This window comes from Rhinoraja longicauda, chromosome 24, assembly GCF_053455715.1.
Source record: "Rhinoraja longicauda isolate Sanriku21f chromosome 24, sRhiLon1.1, whole genome shotgun sequence".
NCBI lineage: Eukaryota > Metazoa > Chordata > Chondrichthyes > Rajiformes > Arhynchobatidae > Rhinoraja > Rhinoraja longicauda.
Window position 1 is genome coordinate 20,555,559 of NC_135976.1, and position 23,244 is coordinate 20,578,802.

Genomic DNA, 23,244 nt, shown 5'->3' on the forward strand with positions numbered 1-23,244 from the left:
TCACTTGACCATTCCGAGCCTCTCCCTCTCTTTCTGCAGCCAGTCTGTGACCTCGTCTCACTGGATCACACGAAATATTGGCCACCAGCTGCCTCTGGCACTCAGCTCTTTGCAGCAGCTGTAAAACAATGGATACCCTGCCCAAGGCTGTACTGGGAGTCATCATCTTCTTCTCCATGTGGACTGGTGAGTGCGGGGGGGGGTGGAGAAATGGAAGGCAGCGGAAGAGTGGAGTAAGAGAAAAGGATGGAGGTGAGAGTGTGAGCAAGAGGGATGAGTGACAGGGAGAGGGGGTGAGAACAATCAGCAGGGTGAGAGAGGGAGTAGTGAGAGAGTGATAGCAAGAGGGAGTGGGAGAGAACACTGAGGGATGAATAATAGGCTGGGGGACTGGTGCTCCTGAGGATAGTTCAGAGGGGTGTAGTGATGGGGAAGGACAGCCAAACGGTGGATCTGCAGTTTACTCTTGAATTCTCCATTCCCCTCTATTCCCCAATATCTCAGCATCCACCAAGACCCAGAGGGTAAACCACATCCACTGTGGTCAGTGCTGTGGGTCAACATCATTCCCAGCACAGTCCAGGTTAAGGTCCTTTCCCCTTTTTCAGCCACAACATTCTCCCAATGGCTCTCACTGCACCTCAACCAGCTTTCTCACCCCCATTCCTCCGCCACTGCTGCTGCTTCAGACTTTTAAGTTATTTCTATACTAACTGTTTGAGGAAGTGAGGGTGCAGTGGGGGGTGGGGGGGGTGGAATCAGTAACAGCGAACATTGGGGCAGATAAAATGGAGTTGGGTTGGTTAGGACCTGGCGAGGTGACGTTGAAGTGTGTCAAGGGGTGGTTAGCCGAAGAAGGCTGTGAGGGACCATATCACTCTCCTTTCTTAGGGTCTCCATTGTACAGAATAAGCTTTAAATGGGTTCATAGTAGGTGCAGTGAACTTTGGGGAGGACAGCTAAAGAAATCAAGGAGATACAGTCCAGAGGTGCAGTGGGTTAGTTTGCAGATTAAACTTAATGCGGACAAATAAGAACCATTTCTGCAGAGGACATAAAAATAGGTAGAGTTGTAGTGAAAAATGTTGGCAAAGAATACAGCAGGATATAGGACAGCACCATGTTGCAGCAGTAGATTTGCAGCCTTACAGCGCCAGCGACCTGGGTTCGATCCTGACCTCGGGTGCTGTCTCTGTGGAATTTGCACATTCTCCCTTTGACCGAATGTGTTTTCTCTGGTGGCTCCAGTTTCCTCCAACTAAGCAGAGACGTGTGCTTCTGTAAATTGTCCCTAGGGTGTAGGATAGAACTGGTGTATGGGTGTCGTTGGTCAGTCATGACTCAGTGAGCCAAAGAGCCTGTTCCTTCACTGTATCTCTAAACTAAACTAAAAGATCAATTGGAAATAGGGTAGAAATAGGGCCACAAATAAAAGGTGTTGCACTTTGGGAGGTCAAATTATTAAGAGGAAGGTATACAAAAAATAACAGGCCCCTTAGGAGCATTGATGTGCAGAGAGATCTTGGGACGCATAGGCTTTCTGAAAGTGGCAAGCCAAAGCAGATAGGCTGCTAAAGAAGCCAAATGGCAAACTTGCCTCCATAGATCAAGGCATTGAGAATAAATGTTGAGAAGACGCTGCAGATGCATAAAACATTTGGAGTATTATTAGCCATTCTGGTTACTGCATTACAGGATGTATTGTTTCCACTGGAGTATCAGAGGTTGAGGGGAGACCTGATAAATGTTTATAAAATTATGAGAGGCATAGATAGGGTAGATAGTTCAACTCTTTTTCCCCATGGTGGGAATGCTAAATATTAGAGGGCATAGCTTTAATGTGAAAAAGGGAAGCTTAAAGACAGTAGTGTGAAGATGATTTTGTTTTACAGAGTGATGGGCAGCTGGAATTTGCTGCCTTGGGAGATGGTAGAAGCGGGTAAGATGGTGACATGTAAATGGCATTTAGACAGACACGTGGACAGGCAAATAGTGGGATATAGACCATGTGCAGGCAGATGGGATTAGTTAAATTGGCAAGATAGTTAACACAGACATGCTGGACTGAAAGACCAGTTTCAAGGTTTCAAGGTCAAGGTTAATTTATTGTCACATGTACCAAGGTACAGTGAAATTTGAGTTACCATACTATTCTGTATTAGAGGCCTCTACTTTCCATGATCCAGGTTCAGTCCTGACCTTCTATGCTATCTGTGTGTGGACTTAACATGTTTTCCTGGTTTCTCCGGGGCCTCGGCTTCCTTCCACATCCTAAAGATTTGAGAAGAAACTAGAGGCTCCTGGCGGAAACCCATGTGGTCCCAGGGAGAAGATCCACATGCAGACAAGACCAGATGTCAAGGAAGTGAATTGGCCAATTGTGAAATGTTCGTCGCTCTATCTGCCACCTCATGGTGGACTAGAGGTGATTCACATGCAGAGCTCAAAGGCTCGAAGGGAAATGGTATGGATCTGAGTCGAGAGAGTGGGAAGGGCTAGAACCAGCCCAGTTGCTCTTTCGTAGAAAGACCATGCCACTTAATGGGCTGAATGGCCTCCTTGCCTGCTGTCAGTGGCCTGTGATTCTGCGTTCCAGGAACAATGTGGTCTGAGAGCGACCGAGATGGATACAGGTTTAGAGATGGGAATGGGAAAGGGAGCTGCACCATTAATAGGAGCACAGATTTAACACTGACAGGTAGCGGTAGGCCAGGAGGATGTTGGGGAGGGGGGTATGTTACTAAAGCCAGTGTCTGCAGGTGAGTGGGGCAAAACCAGGGTGAGTCCAAAGAGAAGGAACAGGAGTGGCAAGTGAATAATCTGTCAGAAAATGGGAGTGAGCAAGGAGCAGAACGTCCAGTCGGGGTTTTAAAGTGAAACTGCCAAAAATACACAATGGTCAGACAGCATTCTGCGGGTAGAGGAACATTTAACGTTCCAGGTTGGTGACCTTTTCTCACATATCCAGTGGCTGTTGGTGGCTTCAGTCTGCCTGCACAGAACCAACACTTCCTGTTTACAAACCGCATCTTTTCACAGCAACCTCCCTGCCTCACTGCAAGCAGTTCATCTCTGTCAGACTGGAGGATGAGAATTGGTGGTGGGCAGGGGAGGTGGGGCAGAATAAGGGGGCCTACAGAGAGAAACGGGTGAGAAATAAGAGAGATCATAAGTGATAGGAGTGGAATTAGGCCATACAGCCCATTGTCGACTCCGCCATTCAATCATGGTTGATCTACGGTATCTCTCCCTCCGAACCCCATTCTCCTACCTCCTCCCCATAACCTCTGACACCCAGAGAGAGAGAGAGAGAGGAGTCAGTGAAAGATGCACAGGGAGAGGGGAGCAGAGGAAGAATGGCAGAGGGCAGAAAAATAAAGGCTGAGAGATTGAGAGAGAGAGAGAGAGAGAGATGGCAGACATATAGGCAGAGACAGAAAGCAAGATGGAGAGAGAGATGGAGAAAGAACAGGTGGGACGAGACAGAGTGAGTTGAAAAGAAAAAGAGGAGAGGGAAGATCAAGAGATGAAGAAAGATATTTGAAGAGAAGAGGCAAGTATAAATTGAGATGGAACAAGAAAAAGGGCAATTAGGAATGAGAGAAATGGGGAGAGAAAAACAGAGGCAGACAGGGTGACTGAGGAAGAGGAAGAAGGGAGATACAGAGAGATGATACAGAAAGAGATAATAGACAATAGACAATAGACAATAGGTGCAGGAGTAGGCCATTCAGCCCTTCGAGCCAGCACCGCCATTCAATGCGATCATGGCTGATCACTCTCAATCAGTACCCCGTTCCTGCCTTCTCCCCATACCCCCTCACTCCGCTATCCTTAAGAGCTCTATCCAGCTCTCTCTTGAAAGCATCCAACGAACCGGCCTCCACTGCCTTCTGAGGCAGAGAATTCCACACCTTCACCACCCTCTGACTGAAAAATTTCTTCCTCATCTCCGTTCTAAATGGCCTACCCCTTATTCTTAAACTGTGGCCCCTTGTTCTGGACTCCCCCAACATTGGGAACATGTTATCTGCCTCTAATGTGTCCAATCCCCTAATTATCTTATATGTTTCAATAAGATCCCCCCTCATCCTTCTAAATTCCAGTGTATACAAGCCCAATCGCTACAGCCTTTCAACATACGACAGTCCCGCCATTCCGGGAATTAACCTAGTGAACCTACGCTGCACGCCCTCCATAGCAAGAATATCCTTCCTCAAATTTGGAGACCAAAACTGCACACAGTACTCCAGGTGCGGTCTCACCAGGGCCCGGTACAACTGTAGAAGGACCTCTTTGCTCCTATACTCAACTCCTCTTGTTACGAAGGCCAACATTCCATTGGCTTTCTTCACTGCCTGCTGTACCTGCATGCACTAGGACACCCAGATCTCGTTGAACTCCTCCTCCTCCTAACTTGACACCATTCAGATAATAATCTGCCTTTCTATTCTTACTTCCAAAGTGAATAACCTCACACTTATCTACATTAAACTGCATCTGCCATGTATCCGCCCACTCACACAACCTGTCCAAGTCACCCTGCAGCCTTATTGCATCTTCCTCACAATTCACACAACCCCCCAGCTTAGTATCATCTGCAAATTTGCTAATGGTACTTTTAATCCCTTCGTCTAAGTCATTAATGTATATCGTAAATAGCTGGGGTCCCAGCACTGAACCTTGCGGTACCCCACTGGTCACTGCCTGCCATTCCGAAAGGGACCCATTTATCCCCACTCTTTGCTTTCTGTCTGTCAACCAATTTTCTATCCATGTCAGTACCTTACCCCCAATACCATGTGCCCTAATTTTGCCCACTAATCTCCTATGTGGGACCTTGTCGAAGGCTTTCTGAAAGTCGAGGTACACCACATCCACTGACTCTCCCTTGTCAATTTTCCTAGTTACATCCTCAAAAAATTCCAGTAGATTTGTCAAGCATGATTTCCCCTTCGTAAATCCATGCTGACTCGGAATGATCCCGTTACTGCTATCCAAATGCTCAGCAATTTCGTCTTTTATAATTGACTCCAGCATCTTCCCCACCACTGCTGTCAGACTAACTGGTCTATAATTACCCGTTTTCTCTCTCCCTCCTTTCTTAAAAAGTGGGATAACATTTGCTATCCTCCAATCCACAGGAACTGATCCTGAATCTATAGAACATTGAAAAATGATCTCCAATGCTTCCACTATTTCTAGAGCCACCTCCTTAAGTACTCAGGGATGCAGACCATCAGGCCCTGGGGATTTATCAGCCTTCAGTCCCATCAGTCTACCCAAAACCATTTCCTGCCTAATGTGGATTTCCTTCAGTTCCTCCATCATCCTAGGTTCTCCGGCCCCTAGAACATTTGGGAGATTGTGTGTATCTTCCTCAGTGAAGACAGATCCAAAGTAACGGTTTAACTCGTCTGCCATTTCTTTGTTCCCCATAATAAATTCCCCTGCTTCTGTCTTCAAGGGACCCACATTTGCCTTGACTATTTTTTTCCTCTTCACGTACCTAAAAAAACTTTTGCTATCCTCCTTTATATTATTGGCTAGTTTACCCTCGTACCTCATCTTTTCTCCCCGTATTGCCTTTTTAGTTAACTTTTGTTGCTCTTTAAAAGAGTCCCAATCCTCTGTCTTCCCACTCTTCTTTGCTATGTTATACTTCCTCTCCTTAATTTTTATGCTGTCCCTGACTTCCCTTGTCAGCCACAGGTGTCTCTTACTCCCCTTAGAGTCTTTCCACCTCTTTGGAATAAATTGATCCTGCAACCTCTGCATTATTCCCAGGAATACCTGCCATTGCTGTTCTACCGTCTTCCCTGCTAGGGCCTCCTTCCAATCAATTTTGGCCAGCTCCTGCCTCATGCCTCTGTAATCCCCTTTGCTATACTGTAATACCGACACTTCCGATTTTCCCTTCTGCCTTTCCATTTGCAGAGTAAAACTTATCATGTTGTGATCACTGCCTCCTAATGGCTCTTTTACCTCTAGTCCCCTTATCAGATCAGGATCATTACACAGAAAGAGAGGAAGACAGATGAAATCACTGAGAAAATGAACAAGAGAAAAAGCAGGGTGGGGAGTAGGGGGAGAGTGAGAATGTGGGATGGACAGAAAGTGACAAGACTGAGAAAAAGGAAAAAGAGAGAGGGTGATGTCATACTACAACCCCCCCCCCCCCCCCCCCCCCCCCCCCCCACCTCCATCTTCTTTGTTGCACTCCCTCAGCAGGACACAGAAAGAATGGTGGTGATGGGGCCAGTAAAGAATGGGAGGTGGGGGGGGGGGGGGGGGGGTGGGGGGGGGAATGGTGATCTACCTCAATGCTATTGTCCTGCACTAACCCCACATTTTTGGATATCCATCAATATCCAAAAATGTAAACTTTATCCAACTTTACACAATTTCTTCCATACATTTTATCAAGCCGGTGAGCTAGTGATAGTAGAAACAATATATTTTATTGTATTTATTAATGACTGCATGCAGTAAACGTTCCCTTTGCAGAATTATGGGTGACGTTGGTGTGATTATTTGATGAACTGCAAGTATTTTAGCACGTATATAGGGCAATATGTAGATTTCTGCAGAAAATGTATGTTTTTGACATACATAGAAATCGGTTGCTGGACCGTTCTCAGGAACGAAACTCTGAGGTAACCCAGGCACTGCTGGTTTTGGTGAGGTTGTGCAGGGTATTCACACCAGCACTACTGTGCAGTTTTGTTCATTTAATTGAAGAAGATACACCAGCATTGGGGGGAGTCCCAAAGAAATTCACTGATAATTCCCAGGATGAAAGGACAATCCTATCGCAAATAGTTAATGAAATTAGATCAATATTGTTTGGAGTTTAGAAGAATGAGGGGTGATCTTACTGGTCCTACAAGATCCTGCTGGTGCTCAACTAGGTCGATGTTGGGATGTAATCACCAGTGGAAGGTTGTCGAATAGGGGAGAGAGTTACAAGTGGCAAATTAAAACAACATATTTTGCAGTTATGATGAATCTCTACAATTTTCTACCCTAGAAGGCTGGAGGCCAGATCATTGGGGGTTTTAAAGAGGAAGTCTGTAAATTTTAGTTTCTTCCTTTTAGTTTCTACCTCTTTACTTTCACATGCATATTAACTCCCAACTAACTGGAGAGAGATTGAGTAGTGATGATGTCTAAATGATCTTGATGTGCTGTACGCAACTCACTGAAGGACAATAATGGCGCAGCAAGTGACTGAGTGAATAAAGATTGCCCTTTATTATGAGAGGAGTGGAATACAAGAATAAATAAAGTCTACTTCCAATTCTCGAGGGCCTTGGTGAAACTGTGCTTCAAATGTGTGTGTAGTTTTTGAGCCTTCAGCTGATTGTACCTGCTGTAGAGGGAGTGCAACAAAGAAGAAGGGGGGGAGGGGAGGGGGAGGGGGGTGTTGTACGACGGGAGACTGAGGACACAGGAAACACGAAAGATTAGTTGGGGTGATATTAGGCTTTGGAACAAGGACTGCTCCACGTAGCCCACAAAAACACATGCAATGGCGGGGCCTATCTGAGTGCACAAGGTCACACTTTTGATTTGTTGAAAGGCAAAGCAATCAAAAGCAAGAGATGAAGACATGGAGGCGAAGACATCGAGAGCAGTGGAATAAGTGAAAGAGAGAAAGTGCTTTAGACAGAGAAACGAACAAAGATGAGAGAGGGGCAGATGGGAGGGGAGAGGGAAAAGGAGAGGGAGAGGGCGAGGGAGAATTTCCGCCCCCAGCCTTTAGCCCTTCTCCTCCGGCATGGATTTTCCCCATCCACTGAATATCGCACAGCCCACGGATACTCCACCCCATTCCTCGCCATCTCTACAGGCTGAAACCACTCACACGGCCTGCAGACACTCTCTCCCGACTCTCTCCACCATTGAATCTCTCTGAGCCCACCGACATTGCCCTCCATCACCGCCTCTTCCCCACACACCGAATATCCGTCTCCCACAGACACTCTTCCCCCGTCGCCGACCCTTCCCACCAACTGAATCCCCCTCTTACAGCACACGAATACCCCCAGTGTGTGAGTAGTCCCTTCGCACGCTGAACTGCCCCATGCTGTACGTGGAATATTTACAGGGAGAGTTTCCTGCCTTTAGCCTCGGAGCAGGAGGGCGTTCTGCCCTTTAAACCGATGGTGCACTCTGCCCCCCGTGATGCTCAGTCAGGCCCTGGTGTTGACCCCGTGTGCAGTGCCGAGATCAAACTGCGCTCTAATCTCACTCTCTCCTCCCCAGGTTCAGCGGGAAAGATTGCCTACACGGTTGAGAAAATCTCCCCCTCGGACAGACCCTGTCAGTTGGAGTTGAGATGCTCTAGCAAGGGGGGATCTCCGAAATTCCGCTGGTACCGAGGTAACACCAACATTTCTGACGACAGCAGGCACAGTGTGCGCTTCGGAGGTGAGGAGCTGATTGTCACACTTGACCACACCAGCGACAGCACCGTGTACAAATGCTCTTCGGAGGAACGCCCAGAGGATCTGTCCGTTGACGTGGGCCCAGCCTGTAGCTTCATTGGCGAGTTTACGCAGAAAGCTGGTTGGTCTTTATATTATGTCTCTCCCCCCCGCCCCCCATAATCTCTCTCCTGTCCGACATAAATCTCACACGGTCGTCGAAGTGGAAAGGGACATACATGCACATACATTGAGCCACACACTCAACCATACGGTCGACAGCCGTGTACATATCTGCAAAAATCTCACCCAAGTAGTTTTGCTCCCACTGAAACTCACACACTCATGTATTTACACAAAACACAACCTCAAACATGTCACAAATTCACCATTACAGACGTACACAGGCACCTAGCTCCCATAATTAGATGCAGATAGGGACATGAGAATTATGATGCACTTGCACATTCACATGGTCTCACACAAGGGCAGTCCTGTGCAGAGAAATTCACACACAATTGGCACTAACAGCCTCACAGTTAAACATTAGCACAGTCACACATAACACTGCACAGTAAAGCTGTATTGGATACACAGTCTCTCACATACATACACATGGTCTGTCATACAGAGGCATGCATACATATACATAGTCTCTCTCTCTCATGCACACAGAAATACACCTACACAGGCATAGAAATTAGATACACAGCCACGCACACAGATACAAAGAGGTAAACAAATCAAAGAGGTACAGCACCTCACACACACAAATCAATACAATCTCATGAACACGCACATACACACACACACACATCTGCACAATCATAGAATTGCATACACAGTCACAGACGCACGGATTACCAATCAAAAACACAGCCAGTTGCACAAAAATCACATTCACACTATCACACACAGATACTAACATCAGAATCTTTCTCTGACACACAAAGTGAAATGTTTGCACCGCACCAGGCTTAGTTATACATAACGTTAAGGAAACATTTAGACAGGTACATGGACAAGGTAGATTTGGAGGGATATGGGCCAAAAGCAGGCAGGTGGGACTAGTTTAGATGGGGCAAGTTGAGCCGAAGGGCGTGTTTCCGCATGGTGTAACTATGCCAAATTGCATTCATACACAGTTAAGCACGTACAGACCATTACACGTCTCACACACGTAGTCGCAAATATACATACGAACAGCCAAACATACAGACATGTACATGTTCAGATGGCCCCACACAAACAGAAGATTGTGCACACCTAATCACAACCATAAGTCTTACTCACAATCACAGTTACAAATATAGTCACAGGCACAGAGCAAGACACACAGACAGACAGTTATACACATGCAGCCAAATAGACAATGGACAATAGGTGCAGGAGGAGGCCATTCGGCCCTTTGAGCCAGAATACTGAGAATCATGCATGAACAGGTACAGGCTTTGTATACAGTTATATCTAAAGTGTCGCATACAGATACAGTCACTGACATGCATACTTTCTGCCCATCATTCTCTTTCAAACACACAGTGCCACCAAAACATTGGAAAAAGTCTCAGTCAAAGAGCCAGAAAGTCACCGGCTGTTATGCACACAAGCAACTTGCATGTACCTATTTAGAGAATTTAGAGAGCTAGGAGATAAACTAAAAAGTAGGACCTCAAAGGTAATAATCTCTGGATTACTACCAGTGCCACGTGCTAGTCAGAGTAGGAATAGGAGGATATTTCATATGAATACGTGGCTTGAAAAATGGTGCAAGGGGGAGGGATTCAAATTTTTAGGACATTGGAACCAGTTCTGGGAGAGGTGGGACCAGTACAAACAGGACGGTCTGCACCTGAGCTGGAATGGAACCAATGTCCTAGGGGGAGTGTTTGCTAGTGCTGTCGGGGAGGATTTAAACTAATGTGGCAGGGAGATGGGAGCAGGAGCAGAGAGACAGAGGGGTGTAAAATGAGGGTAGAAGCAACAGGTAGCAAGGTGAAAAGTAAAAGTGGCAGGCAGACAAATCCAGGGCAAAAATCAAAAAGGGCCACTTTTCAACATAATCGTACAAGGGGTAAGAGAGTTGTAAAAACAAGCCTGAAGGCTTTGTGTCTCAATGCAAGGAGTATACGTAATAAGGTGGATGAATTAAATGTGGAGATAGTTATTAATGATTATGATATAGTTGGGATTACGGAGACATGGCTCCAGGGTGACCAAGGCTGGGAGCTCAACATCCAGGGATATTCTATATTCAGGCGGGATAGACAGAAAGGAAAAGGAGGTGGGGTAGCGTTACTGGTTAGAGAGGAGATTAAAGCAGTGGAAAGGAAGGACATTAGCTTGGAGGAAGTGGAATCGATATGGGTAGAGCTACGAAACACTAAGGGGCAGAAAACGCTAGTGGGAGTTGTGGACAGGCCACCTAACAGCAGCAGGGAGGTTGGGGATGGCATCAAGCAGCAAATTAGAAATGCATGCACTAAAGGCGCAGCAGTTATAACGGGTGACTTCAATCTACATATAGATTGGGTGAACCAAACTGGCAGGGGTGCTGAGGAAGAGGATTTCTTGGAATGTTTGAGAGATGGTTTTCTAAACCAACATGTCGAGGAACCAACGAGAGAACAGGCCATTCTAGACTGGGTATTGAGTAATGAGGAAGGGTTAGTTAGCAGTCTTGTTGTGCGAGGCCCCTTGGGCAAGAGTGATCATAATATGGTAGAGTTCTTCATTAGGATGGAGAGTGACAAAGTCGATACAGAAACAAGTGTTCTGAACTTAAAGAAAGGTAACTTTGAGGGTATGAGGCATGAATTGTCCAAGATAGACTGGCGATTGATGCTGACAGGGTTGACGGTGGACATGCAATGGAAGGCATTTAAAGGTCGCATGGATGAACTACAACAAGTGTTCATCCCAGTTTGGCAAAAGAACAAACCAGGAAAGGTAGTGCATCCGTGGCTAACAAGGGAAATCAAGGATAGTATTAAAACAAAAGATGAAGCATACAGATTAACCAGAAAAAGTAGCATACCAGAGGACTGGGAGAAATTCAGAGTCCAGCAGAGGAGGACAAAGGGCTTAATTAGGAAAGGGAAAATAGATTATGAGTGAAAACTGGCAAGGAACATAAAAACAGACTGCAAAAGCTTTTATAGATATGTCAAGAGAAAAAGATTAGTTGAGGCAAATGTAGGTCCCTTGCAGTCGGAAACAGGTGAATTGATCATAGGGAACAAGGAGATGGCAGACCAATTGAACAAATACTTTGGTTCTGTCTTCACTAAGGAGGACATAAACCATCTGCCGGAAATAGCGGGGGACCGGGGGTCTAATGAGATGGAGGAACTGAGGGAAATCCAGGTTAGTCGGGAAGTGGTGTTAGGTAAATTAAATGGATTAAAGGCAGATAAATCCCCAGGGCCAGATAGGCTGCATCCCAGAGTGCTTAAGGAAGTAGCCTCAGAAATAGTGGATGCATTAGTGATAATTTTTCAAAACTTTTTAGATTCTGGAGTAGTTCCTGAGGACTGGAGGGTAGCTAATGTAACCCCACTTTTTAAAAAGGGAGGGAGAGAGAAAACGGGGAATTATAGACCAGTTAGCCTAACATCGGTAGTGGGGAAAATGCTAGAGTCAGTTATTAAAGATGTGATAGCATTACATTTGGAAAGTGGTGAAATCATCGGACAAAGTCAGCATGGATTTACCAAAGGCAAATCATGTCTGACGAATCTTATAGAATTTTTCGAGGATGTAACTAGTAGAGTTTTGGTCTCCTAACCTGAGGAAGGACGTTCTTGCCTTAGAGGGAGTACAGAGAAGGTTCACCAGATTGATCCCTGGAATGGCGGGACTTACATCTGAGGAAAGACTGGATAGACTGGGCTTGTACTCGCTGGAATTTAGAAGACTGAGTGGGGATCTTATAGAAACATATAAAATTCTTAAGGGGTTGGAGAGGCTAGATGCGGGAAGATTGTTCCCGATGTTGGGGGAGTCCAGAACCAGGGGTCACAGCTTAAGGATAAGGGGGAAGTCTTTTAGGACCGAGATGAGAAAACATTTCTTCACACAGAGAGTGGTGAGTCTGTGGAATTCTCTGCCACAGAAGGTAGTTGAGGCCATTTCATTGGCTATATTTAAGAGGGAGTTAGATGTGGCCCTTTTTGCTAAAGGGATCAGGGGGTATGGAGAGAAGGTAGGTACAGGCTACTGAGCTGGATGATCAGCCATGATCATATTGAATGGCGGTGCAGGCTCGAAGGGCCGAATGGCCTACTCCTGCACCTATTTTCTATGTTTCTATGTTTCTATGTACCAGGTGTACAGATTAAAAAAGTACAGAAAAAAACATGAATACATATACAATCAAACACAGTGACACTGTAAATATGCAATCAGTTAGTCAGATGTACACTGACAGTGAAAAAAGGCAATCACTTGCACAGAAGCACCCTTACAGAGACCTAATCACACAAACCACAACACAAATAATTGCAAACATTCCAAAATCACCTAAACAAACTTACACACACCCACACATATGATCAAAACCATGTACACTTTTGTGCAGTTACATGCACAAAAACATAAATACACATAAATTGAGGCAGTCATTTACACACACACATGCACGTTGTTCAAATGCGCACTCTGACAATCATAGACACATATGAATGCACACACAGAGTCACATGTGCACATACATGCATACACGGACAGTCACAGATGAACAGCCAGAATACACAATCACCTGCACAAACACACTTTGAGTGCCTCGGACATGCAATGACAGAGAGGCGTGAACAGTTCAAGAACAGGTTCATTAGTTCATAAGCAGAATTAGGCCATTCGGCCCATCAAGTCTACTCCACCATTCATTCATGGTTGATCTTGTATACACACCATACAGCGTGACACACAAATAGTCAACACACATGGATGGCCACGTCCTCAAAACTAGACTGGACGCTCTGTCTCACATGTAAATAAACACGGATTGTCATAGGTAATGACAATTACGCACATGATGCAGAGCGATCCTCAACTATGTGCACGAACAGAGTCCCATGCGCCGGTGAGTTCCCTGTTGACTGTTTCTTTCTGTTCACAGGCTCTTCATGCATGTGCTCCAGGGTCAGGGTGGTCGTGACAATCACCCTCCAATGCCTGTGGTTCAGTGCGTTGGGATTCACCGCCTACTTCTGCCGTAGACAGACCAGTTAAGTGGGGGTCTTCTTGGGTTAGGGCAGCCTCGAGAGAACAGAGGCAGACAGGGACTGGACCATAATCCAGAGGCAACGGACACAAGAAACTGTAGATGCCGGAACCGTGAGCACAACCCAAGTGCTGGAGGAACTCAAAAGACTAATCATCAGTGTGAAGAAGGCTCCCGACCCCAAACGCCTGTTCATTCCTTCCCTGAATTGCTGAGTTCCTCCTGCACTTTGATTTTACTCAAAATGCCCGAAGCAACTGAGAATTCTAACTCGTTATTGAATAACACAGCGCTATAGTTGTTGTCTTTCAGCGCCGGAGACCGGGGTTCGACCCTGAATAGGGGTGATGTTCGTACGGAAATTGTATGTTCTCCCGGTTTTCTCCGGGGGCTCCGGTTTCCGCTCACATTCCAAATATTTGTAGATTTGGAGGTTAATTGGCTTCGGTAAAACTGTTTTAAAAAATCTCCCCCGTGTGTTAATGTAGGGGTATTCGCTGGTGGGCGCGGACTCGGTTGGCCTGTTTCCGTGCTGGGTCCCTAAAGTCTAAATGTCTAAACTCTGGATTAAACAAACACATCACAGTGCGGGTTTCCAAACGTTGCCGCGCCACTGGGTCGCTGATACCCCGCCCGAGAGGCAACTCCGGCCACGTTGCCTGGGGTGTGGGTTTGACTACCACGGGGACTGATGGGGAAGAACAACAAATGCTGACACACCGGTCAACGCTGCGTGCTTGCCCACACTGGATCCCACCAGGCTAGCCCACGACACCGAGAAAACTGACGATGTGGACAAAGGGCCGTCGGTCCCTTGAATTTGTGACAGCCAAAGAGCGGCTCTGCAGGAACCTCCCCTTCCCCTTCCCCTTCCCTCTGTCCAGCGCCGCGCCTTGATTAAGCGCCCTCCCCCACCCCAACAATCCACCCATCCCCGGCCTTGCTAATAGCCATTCAGGGTCGAGTTGTGTCCGGGGCACGGTCAGACGGGGTCCAGGCAGAATTAATGACACAATAACAAGACCATCCCTGTGCCCGATACTCAACAGGAAATATTGCACATAGTGTTGGGCACAGGCATGGTCTTGTTATCAGGGAGTGTCAGAGAGAGCGCAGCCAGGTGGGAGTGTGAGTGCTCACAGTAACTGTTGAAGCCGTACGGAAGTTGGGAGCTTGTGCTTTCTCCTCCCATTTCTGCAGCTGATCTTTATCTCGCTGTATCTCCTGCCAGCAATCCTCACATTCTGCAACTCTTCAAAATTTGGTGTCATCGGCAAAGTTACTCACGTGAATCGTGTGTCATGGGAATGGGGTGGAGATGGTAACCAAGACTGGAGGCGAAAGGTGATGGTAGAAGGTGATAAGGAAATTGAGAGTGAAATGTAAAAAAGAAAGTGATGTGTGGATGCAGGTAGAGGAGGCAGGAAAGGACCTAGGTGACTGTACTGGATGAGTTTAGCAGGTGGGTAGAAAGAAAGGTGTGCATGGGGGGGGGGGTCTAGATACATAAGGAGAGAGTTGGATAAGGGGTTTGTTAACTAACCCTGTCTAGATAGATAAGGGGTTTGTTAACTAAAATTAGGGAATTCAATGTTATACTGTTGGGTTATAAGCTAAGCAAGCAGAATATGAGGTGCTGTACCACCAGTATGCTTGTGGCCTCTCTCTGCCAGTGGAGGAGATAGAAGGCAGTCAGATTGTGAAGGCATTGGGACAAGGAATTGAAGTGGCTAGCATCCGGGAACTCCAGGTGGCCCTGGCGGTCAGAGTGCAAATGTTGGGTAAAACAGTCTCATGTTTACAATTGAAAAATAGCAGCAAAGAGGGAGAGAGATTGGGCAGATGAAGATCATGAGTGAGAGGTATTGGGGTCTATTGATATCAAGAGACAACGGTTATTGGCAGAACAAGGGCATTAACAAGGTTGATTTATTATTATTGGTCAAAAATTGTGATTTTGATAGGTCTAACCATATTATGTGTGTGAGAGATAGAGTGGGGATATACTGGCATTGGGTGGATATCATGATGCAGATTGTATAGCATTATCCTTAGTTAGATATAGAGACATTGCAAATGTGGAGACAGCACGATGCATCTGCAGTTTACATCAGTGGGTCCGTGCTGAATCTTTGTGCTAACTGCCCCTCTGTCTCTCCTGAACTAGGTCAGAAGAAAGCAGGGAAGAAAGGATACACCACAGCCAAAGGTAAGGGGATTTGCTGATCTCTCACGGCCTTCAGCAACTGCTGGGTATTTTCAGAGGCTGATTTCTGGGAAGTTGGCGTAGCTAGAGTCTGGAGCTGATGGGTACTCCCATCCATTCCTCTGGTGTTCAGAACCACTGCCAGCATCCTCCACGTGTTCTGGCAATGACCCTGCATTGTTGCAATACTGACCCTTCCTTCAGAGCCCAGGCACGCAGGGTGGCAGAGCTACTGCCTCACACCTTCGGGAACCCGTGCTCTATTCCGACATCAAGTTCAATCCTGACCGCCGAATCTGTCTGTGTGGAGTTTGTACTTTCTTCTTCTGGCTGTGGAAGTGTCCCCCAGGTGCTTGAATCTCCTCCTAGGTGCCAAAGACATGCAGAAGGTCGCCTGCAGAATGGGGGGACGAAGAACAGACAAGCACTTTTTGTAACTTTGTTGGCGCCTTTGTGGTGACACTTCGGTGCACTTTGTATGTAAAAACAAAGAATATCACTGTACCTAGGTACACATGACAAAAAAGAATCATCATCATCAATTGGCTACTGTGTTACCCCTTGTGCATACGTCAGGGATGTGCAAATTCTGGGCCTATGTCAGAGAAGGTTCCAGGAACATTGGGGGAATGGATTGCTCTGGGAATGACCCAGACTCAATGTGCTGAATGGCCTTGTTCCCTCACACAAGATAGTACAAGCAATGGAAATATGGTGAAGCTATGAATGGGTAAGTATCTGGCAAATGGGAAAATGTGAACATCCATTTTAAGAAGATTTAAAAAAACACTATCTCAATGAAGAAAGATTTCAGTCTCAGAAAGATCTGGGTGCCCAATTGCTGATTCATGAAAGGTTGGTATTCAAAAAATGAGGTCTGGCATCAGAATGTTATTGTTTATTGATGAGAGAGTGAGAAGAAGGGTCTCGTCACCCATTCCTTCTCTCCTGAGATGCTGCCTGACCTGCTGAGTTACCATCATTTTGTGAATAAATACCTTCGATTTGTACCAGCATCTGCAGTTATTTTCTTACACAATGAATGAGAGAATGAGGTTATGCTTCAGTTACACAGGGCATCTGAATTACTGCGTCCAATATGGAGTCAGAACACCTCCTGCTTAGTGAAGAAGGCTCAACAACGCCTGTACTTCCTATGGAGGCGAAAGAGAGTTGGTCCATTCTCTCCAGGTTCTACAGATGCACCATCGAGTCCATTCTGACCTGCTGCATCACTGCCTGACATGGGACCTGTTCAGCTGCAGACAGGAAGGCCCTGCAGCGTGTTGTGAAGACAGCCTAGCACATCACTGGGACCAGAATCCCTGCTATCAGTGACAATTACAGAGGAAGGTGCAAAAGTAAAGCCTGCAGCATCATGAGGGACTCCTCTCACCCCTTCCAAGGCCTATTTGACCCGCTGCCTTCCGGAAGAAGACTGAGGAGCATTAGCTGCAGAACCACCAGGTTGAGGAACAGCTTTTTCCCTCAGGCTGTTCATCTACTGAACCGCCCCACCTGACTGGGAGGGGGGGTTGTTGGTTAGCACCTCACCTAGCACTCTGCACCTTACAATCTCATTTAATGTGCAATCAATAATTTACCTGCTCTCATCGATGGTTTTAAATTCACCGTTTACATGCTTTAAACTCTAGGTTAAAAGCTTTACCTTTTACCGTTTACATGCTTTAATTCCCTGTCTATATGTATTGTATTGTATTGCACTGTCTAATTGTATTGTACTCTATCGTATTGTACTGCACTGTCATCCCCTGTCTATATGTTTTGCATTTGTTTTGCACTATGGCCCCTGGAGGCACTCTGTTTCGTCTATCTATTCGGGCTTCTATCTATTGGAGTATAGAAAACAGAGAGGATTTGAGTGAAACATGCAAGATGCCAAGAGATCTTGGCAGGATGGGTGTTGAGAAGATTCTGCTCTTGTGGGAGAATTTTGTACTAGGCGGCACTGTTTACAAATAAGCAGCTGCCTGTTTATTACTAAAGTGAGGCAAAACCATTTCCGTCTGAGGATGGTGAGTTTTTGGAACTCCCCAAAGTGCAGTAAAACCGGAGTTTTTGAATATGATTAAGGCAGAGCTAAGTGTATTCTTACTGAGCCAAGGTAGAAACATCACCGAGGAGCATGGGAATCTGTTGTTAAGATAATGACCTAGTTGGTGGGGGCAAAGAGAACTATATCTGCCCCTAATTAGTACGTTTCCACAAGAATATTTTTTTGCAGAGGATTCCAGGGAAATTTCCTCAAATTCCTGGGATGTGGGACTTTTGTTCAGCGGGATGAGCGGAATGGCAGATTTGCTCCCAACACAGAGAAGGCAGTGACGATCGGGGCATGGTTGATAACATCAGAAAAGGTGCAGATTTAAATATTTACAAGAGATCTTTCAGCCCATTCGGTCGATGCCAGCTCTCCACCCATCCCCTCCCCACCCTTCCCTGATTAATTTCTTCCAATCTGTTCTTTCTCACGCGTTCATCAATGGAGGAGACCGAGAGATGGTGCTGCCATTGGGAGAGTAGTGAAGAACGAGGGAAATGGGATGAAGTGGATCTTAATCTTCAATTATCGCCCCCTTTTATTCCCGACAGGCAATGAGGAAGGGATTTATTCGCACGTGGGAATTGCTGACACTGGAAACGAAGGGAGTGCCCAGGATGAGGAGACGCCTGGGCCTAGCTCGACTGAAGGAGCCCCTGATCCCAGCTACCAGCCCCTAAAGAAAAGGAAAGACAGCAACTACAGTATGATTACACCAACAGCCGCCACGGCGCATCCCCAAGGTAGGCAGACAGAGAAAGGCAGGTACAGGCAGAGAGAGAGGCAACAGGCAAGACAAAAAGGCAGATGGAGAGAAAAATATAGACAATATAAATTGAGAGAGAGGTGTCGAGGGAGATAAATCGACGTGGAGAAGGGAGATGTGGAGAAAGGGGTAGATGTACATGAAACAAAGGTAATGGTAGTTATGGGAGATTTTAACATGCAGGTAGACTGGGAAAATCCAGTTGGTACTGGACTTCAAGAATGGAAGTTTGTAGCGTGTCTCCGGGATGGATTCTTAGAGCTGCTTGTACTGGAGCCTACCAGGGAGAAGGCAATTCTGGATTTAGTGTTGTGTAATGAACCAGATTTGATAAGGGAACTCAAGGTAAAGGAATCATTAGGAGGTAGTGACCATAACATGATAAGTTTTAATCTGCAATTTGAGAGGGGGAAGGTAAAATCGGAAGTGTCTGTACTGCAGTTGAACAAAGAGGACTATATTGTCATGAGGGAGGAGCTGGCCAAAGTTGATTGGAAAGGGACCCTAGCAGGGATGATGGTAGGACAGCAGTGGCAGGAATTTCTGGGAATAATCCAGAAGATGCAGGATCATTTCATTCCAAAGAGGAAGAAAGATTCTAAGGGTAAGAGGCAACCGTGGCTGACAGGAGAAGTCATGTACAGTATAAAAATAAAAGAGAGGACGTATAACATAGCAAAGATGAGCGGGAAGCCAGAGGATTGGGCAACTGTTAAAGATCAACAGAAGGTAACTAAAAAGGTAATACGGGGAGAAAAGATGAAGTATGAAGGTAAGCTAGCCAAGAATATAAAGGAGGATAGTAAAAGCTTATATAGGTATGTGAAGAGAAAAAATTAGTTCAGACAAATGTGGGTCCCTTGAAGACAGAAACAAGTGAATTTATTATGGGGAACAAGGAAATGGCAGAGAAGTTGAATAAGTACTTTGGTTCTGCCTTCACTAAGGAAGACACAAACATTCTCCCAGATGTACTAGGGGACAGAGGACGTGGGGTGACAGAGGAACTGAAGGAAATTCACATTAGTCAGGAATTGGTCAGGTGGACTGATGGGACTGAAGGCTGATAAATATCCGGGGCCTGATGGTCTGCATCTCAGAGTACTCAAGGAGGTGGCTCTAGAAATCGTGGATGCATTGGTGATCATTTTCCAATGTTCCATAGATTCTGGATCAGTTCCTGTGGATTGGAGGGTAGCTAATGTTATCCCACTTTTTAAGAAAGGAGGGAGAGAGAAAACAGTTAGACCAGTTACCTTGACATCAGTGGTGGGGAAGAGAGGGGGGGGAGAGAGAGAGAGAGAAAGAGAGAGGGAAGGAGAGAGGGGAGGAGAGAAGGGAGAGAGGGAAGGAGAGAGGGAAGGAGAGAGGGAAGGAGAGAGGGAAGGAGAGAGGGAAGGAGAGAGGGAAGGAGGGAGGGAAGGAGAGAGGGAAGGAGGGAGGGAAGGAGAGAGGGAAGGAGAGGTGGAAGCAGAGAGAGAGAGAGAGAGAGAGAGAGAGAGAGAGAGAGAGAGAGAGAGAGAGAGAGAGAGAGAGAGGAGAGGGAGAGGGAGAGGGAGAGGGAGAGGGAGAGAGGGAGAGGGGGAGAGGGAGAGGGAGAGGGAGCGGGAGGGAGAGGGAGAGGGAGAGGGAGAGAGAAAGAGAGAAAGAGAGAAAGAGGAGAAAGAGAGAAAGAGAGAAAGAAAGGCAGATTGGCTCTGGGAGAAGGGTGCACCATCCGTGGCTCACTAATGGCTTTCAGGGTGACATCCAACTGAAAGTAAGGGTGAACAGTGCTTGAAGATGAGTGTAGGCCAAAGGACTTGGGAATTTTAAACCAGCAAAGGATGGCAAACAGAAATTAGATGTTGTAAGAAGATCGATTGTAGCCTTTGTGGCAAGGTTTGCAGATGATACGAAAATAGGTGGAAAGGCAGGCAGTGTAGCGAAGGCAGGGACTCTGCAGAAGGACTTGGACAGGTTGGAAGTGTGGGCAGAGAAGTGGCAGATGGATTGCAGTGTAGCAAAGTGTGGAGTCATGCATTTTGCTGGTAGGAATAAAGGCATAGACTATTTTCTAAATGAAGTGAGAATCCAGAAATCAGAGGTTCAAATGGACTTTAGAGTGCTGGTGCAGGATTCCCAAAAGGTTAATCTGCTAGTCGAATCGGTAATGAAGAAAGTATACTATCTCTTATGACTTTCTGAGTATGAGAGGAAATATAAGTAATATAAAGAGCAAGAGTAAGACCTTCTACAAGTATATGAGAGGAGAGAAACTGAGAGGGGATGGGATGGAGGGAGGTTAGCTGGATCACTCCACGCAGAACCGTGGGAACAGGACAGGCCCCAAGCCTCCTGTTGCAATGTAAACTGTTTGTGTTCAGTGATCCTTTACATAAAAGGACACAAAGTGCTCGAGCAGTATCTCTGGAGAAAAATGGATACATGACATTTCGGGTTGAGACACCTTCTTCAGACTCTGACCCGAAACAGCACCTATCCATGTTCTCCAGAGATGCTGTTTGACCTGCTGAGCTATTCCAGCACTTTGTGTCCAGCAGCTGCAGTTCTTTGTTTCTACTTTCCCAGTTTGCTCACATTGCCTCTGCCCCCAGATCCAACGTATCAGGCCCTGGCCAAGGACAAAGAAGAAGACTACAGTCAGGTCAAGCCACAGGCTTCTGGGGGAGAGCCTGTGGTGTCGTTCTCTGCTCAGAAGGAAGAGGCCATGATCGAGATCTCCCTGCAAGGTGGAGCCAATGGCCAGGAGTGAGGCAGTCAGCAGCTCACTCACAAGGCCACACGTTCTCTGTACAAAGCAAGCCCCAGACCCTGGATTAGATGCTGGCCTGCAAGTGACGGAACTCCTCGAATAGATCCTCGCCTGGAACTCACTCCCTGAGATCTGTCATTTAGATATAAATTTGGTAATTTTTCAATTAGATCCCAGCCTGGAACTTGCTGCCAGGTATCTGATATTGTATAAACCCCCTGAATCCATCAATTAGATTGCAGCCTGTAACTCACTCCTGGGTCAGCGTGATTGTAGATATGTTCCCGCTGAACTCCTGGTTTATCTCCCAACCTGTAACTTACTCCAGGACAGTTATTATTCATCTTATAACCCTCCCCCCCCCCCCCCCCCTTCTCCTGGGCAGCACTGTAATATCTCAGCCTGGACCTAGCCCCAGGGTGGTGAGAGTTTGTGTGTGTGCACCCCAGGGATGATCTATGTGCATGAGGATGTGTCCCTGAGATTCGTGTTTTCACTTCAATGTGCTTCCCAGGGCCAGAGACCAGTGGCCACAGGGCAAGTCCAATAGAGCTGAAGGATATTGGACCTCTTGACTCCATACAAGCTCCCAGGAGAGTTCTACAGTCAATCCCACCAACCATCTTCCCACAGCCTGGGCAATATCTTCTGCTGAAAGTGTGAGATTGCTGCCGCCCACAAGACAGGAAATATTGTGTGCAGTTTCCTCACACGCCCGTACGTCACACACCCGTACGTCACACGCCAGTACGTCACACACCCGTACGTCACACACCCGTACGTCACACACCCATACGTCACACACCCGTACGTCACACACCCATTCATTGTCGATACAAGCCTCCCCATTCACATGCTGCCCCTCCATCTCCCACCACCAGTTGTTCCCCTCTAATCCTTCACAAACACCTCCCAGAGCTGTCACTGTCCTCCGCGGCTCACCGAGATGCCTTCCAGAAATCCCTCAGCAGGCCTGACCACCATATCTCTGTAACCCTGGGCATGCAGCTGGCCAGCAGACTCGCCAATGGGCTGCAGACTTGACACTGGGCCTACTTACTGTCAGTTTATCATTCACCAACAACCTCCACAATCTCAGATGTTTCCAACAGGCTTCACTTCCTCATAATTATCCCAATATCTCAATAGCACAGATATTCCTTCTTCCAGGTCGACTAATTCCCAGCAATTTTTTTGCATTTGCATTCCTCTGCTTTAACTCAAATCCGGTCCACTCCTCCAACATCCTTCCCCTCCCTATCATCCCTCCAGTCTCTATACTCCTCCCTGGCCCTGTAACTTCTACCAAACCCATACACCCATCCCTGTCCTGGTAATCCCTCCAGCCTTTACACCACTGCCTGTTCCTCTAACCCCTCATGCCTCTACACCCTTCCCTCTCCCTGTAACCCCTCCAGCCCCACAACCCCTCTCTTTCTCTGTATCTCCCTCCAGCCTCTACACCCCTCCCTATCAGCCTCTAGCCATAGCAACCCACTGACATTTCTGCTCTCCTTAATGTATATTCACAACAACAGCAGTTCTTCCAGCTTCCTGATATCCCCATTCTGGAATTCCCCACCCCTCCTTAAGGTCCTGATCTCTCACTTGCTATGTCCCCCACTCTCCCTCTCCATTCCACCTCCCCCGTCCCCTTCTCCAGAGTTGAAGCTGACATACTCTTACACTTTGGGCACCTTTAACATACCCATTTTGCGAAGTGACCTCTGCCATTTGTGGCAGTGTGGCTGTTTACTGAATAACATTAAGTATGCGTTTTAAAGTGTTTCAAAATTCTTGCTTGT

General features: G+C 46.7%; 1 protein-coding gene across 1 annotated transcript; it reads left to right on the plus strand.

The window, feature by feature from the left end:
* On the plus strand, positions 1-23,209 carry LOC144605303 (uncharacterized). Its single transcript, XM_078420419.1, has 6 exons — positions 1-186; positions 8,269-8,571; positions 13,546-13,653; positions 15,818-15,859; positions 18,470-18,661; positions 21,282-23,209. The coding sequence occupies exons 1-6, from the start codon at positions 129-131 to the stop codon at positions 21,437-21,439; spliced, it is 861 nt and encodes a 286-aa protein (XP_078276545.1). The 5' UTR covers positions 1-128; the 3' UTR covers positions 21,440-23,209.
* The last annotated feature ends 35 nt before the right edge of the window (positions 23,210-23,244 follow it).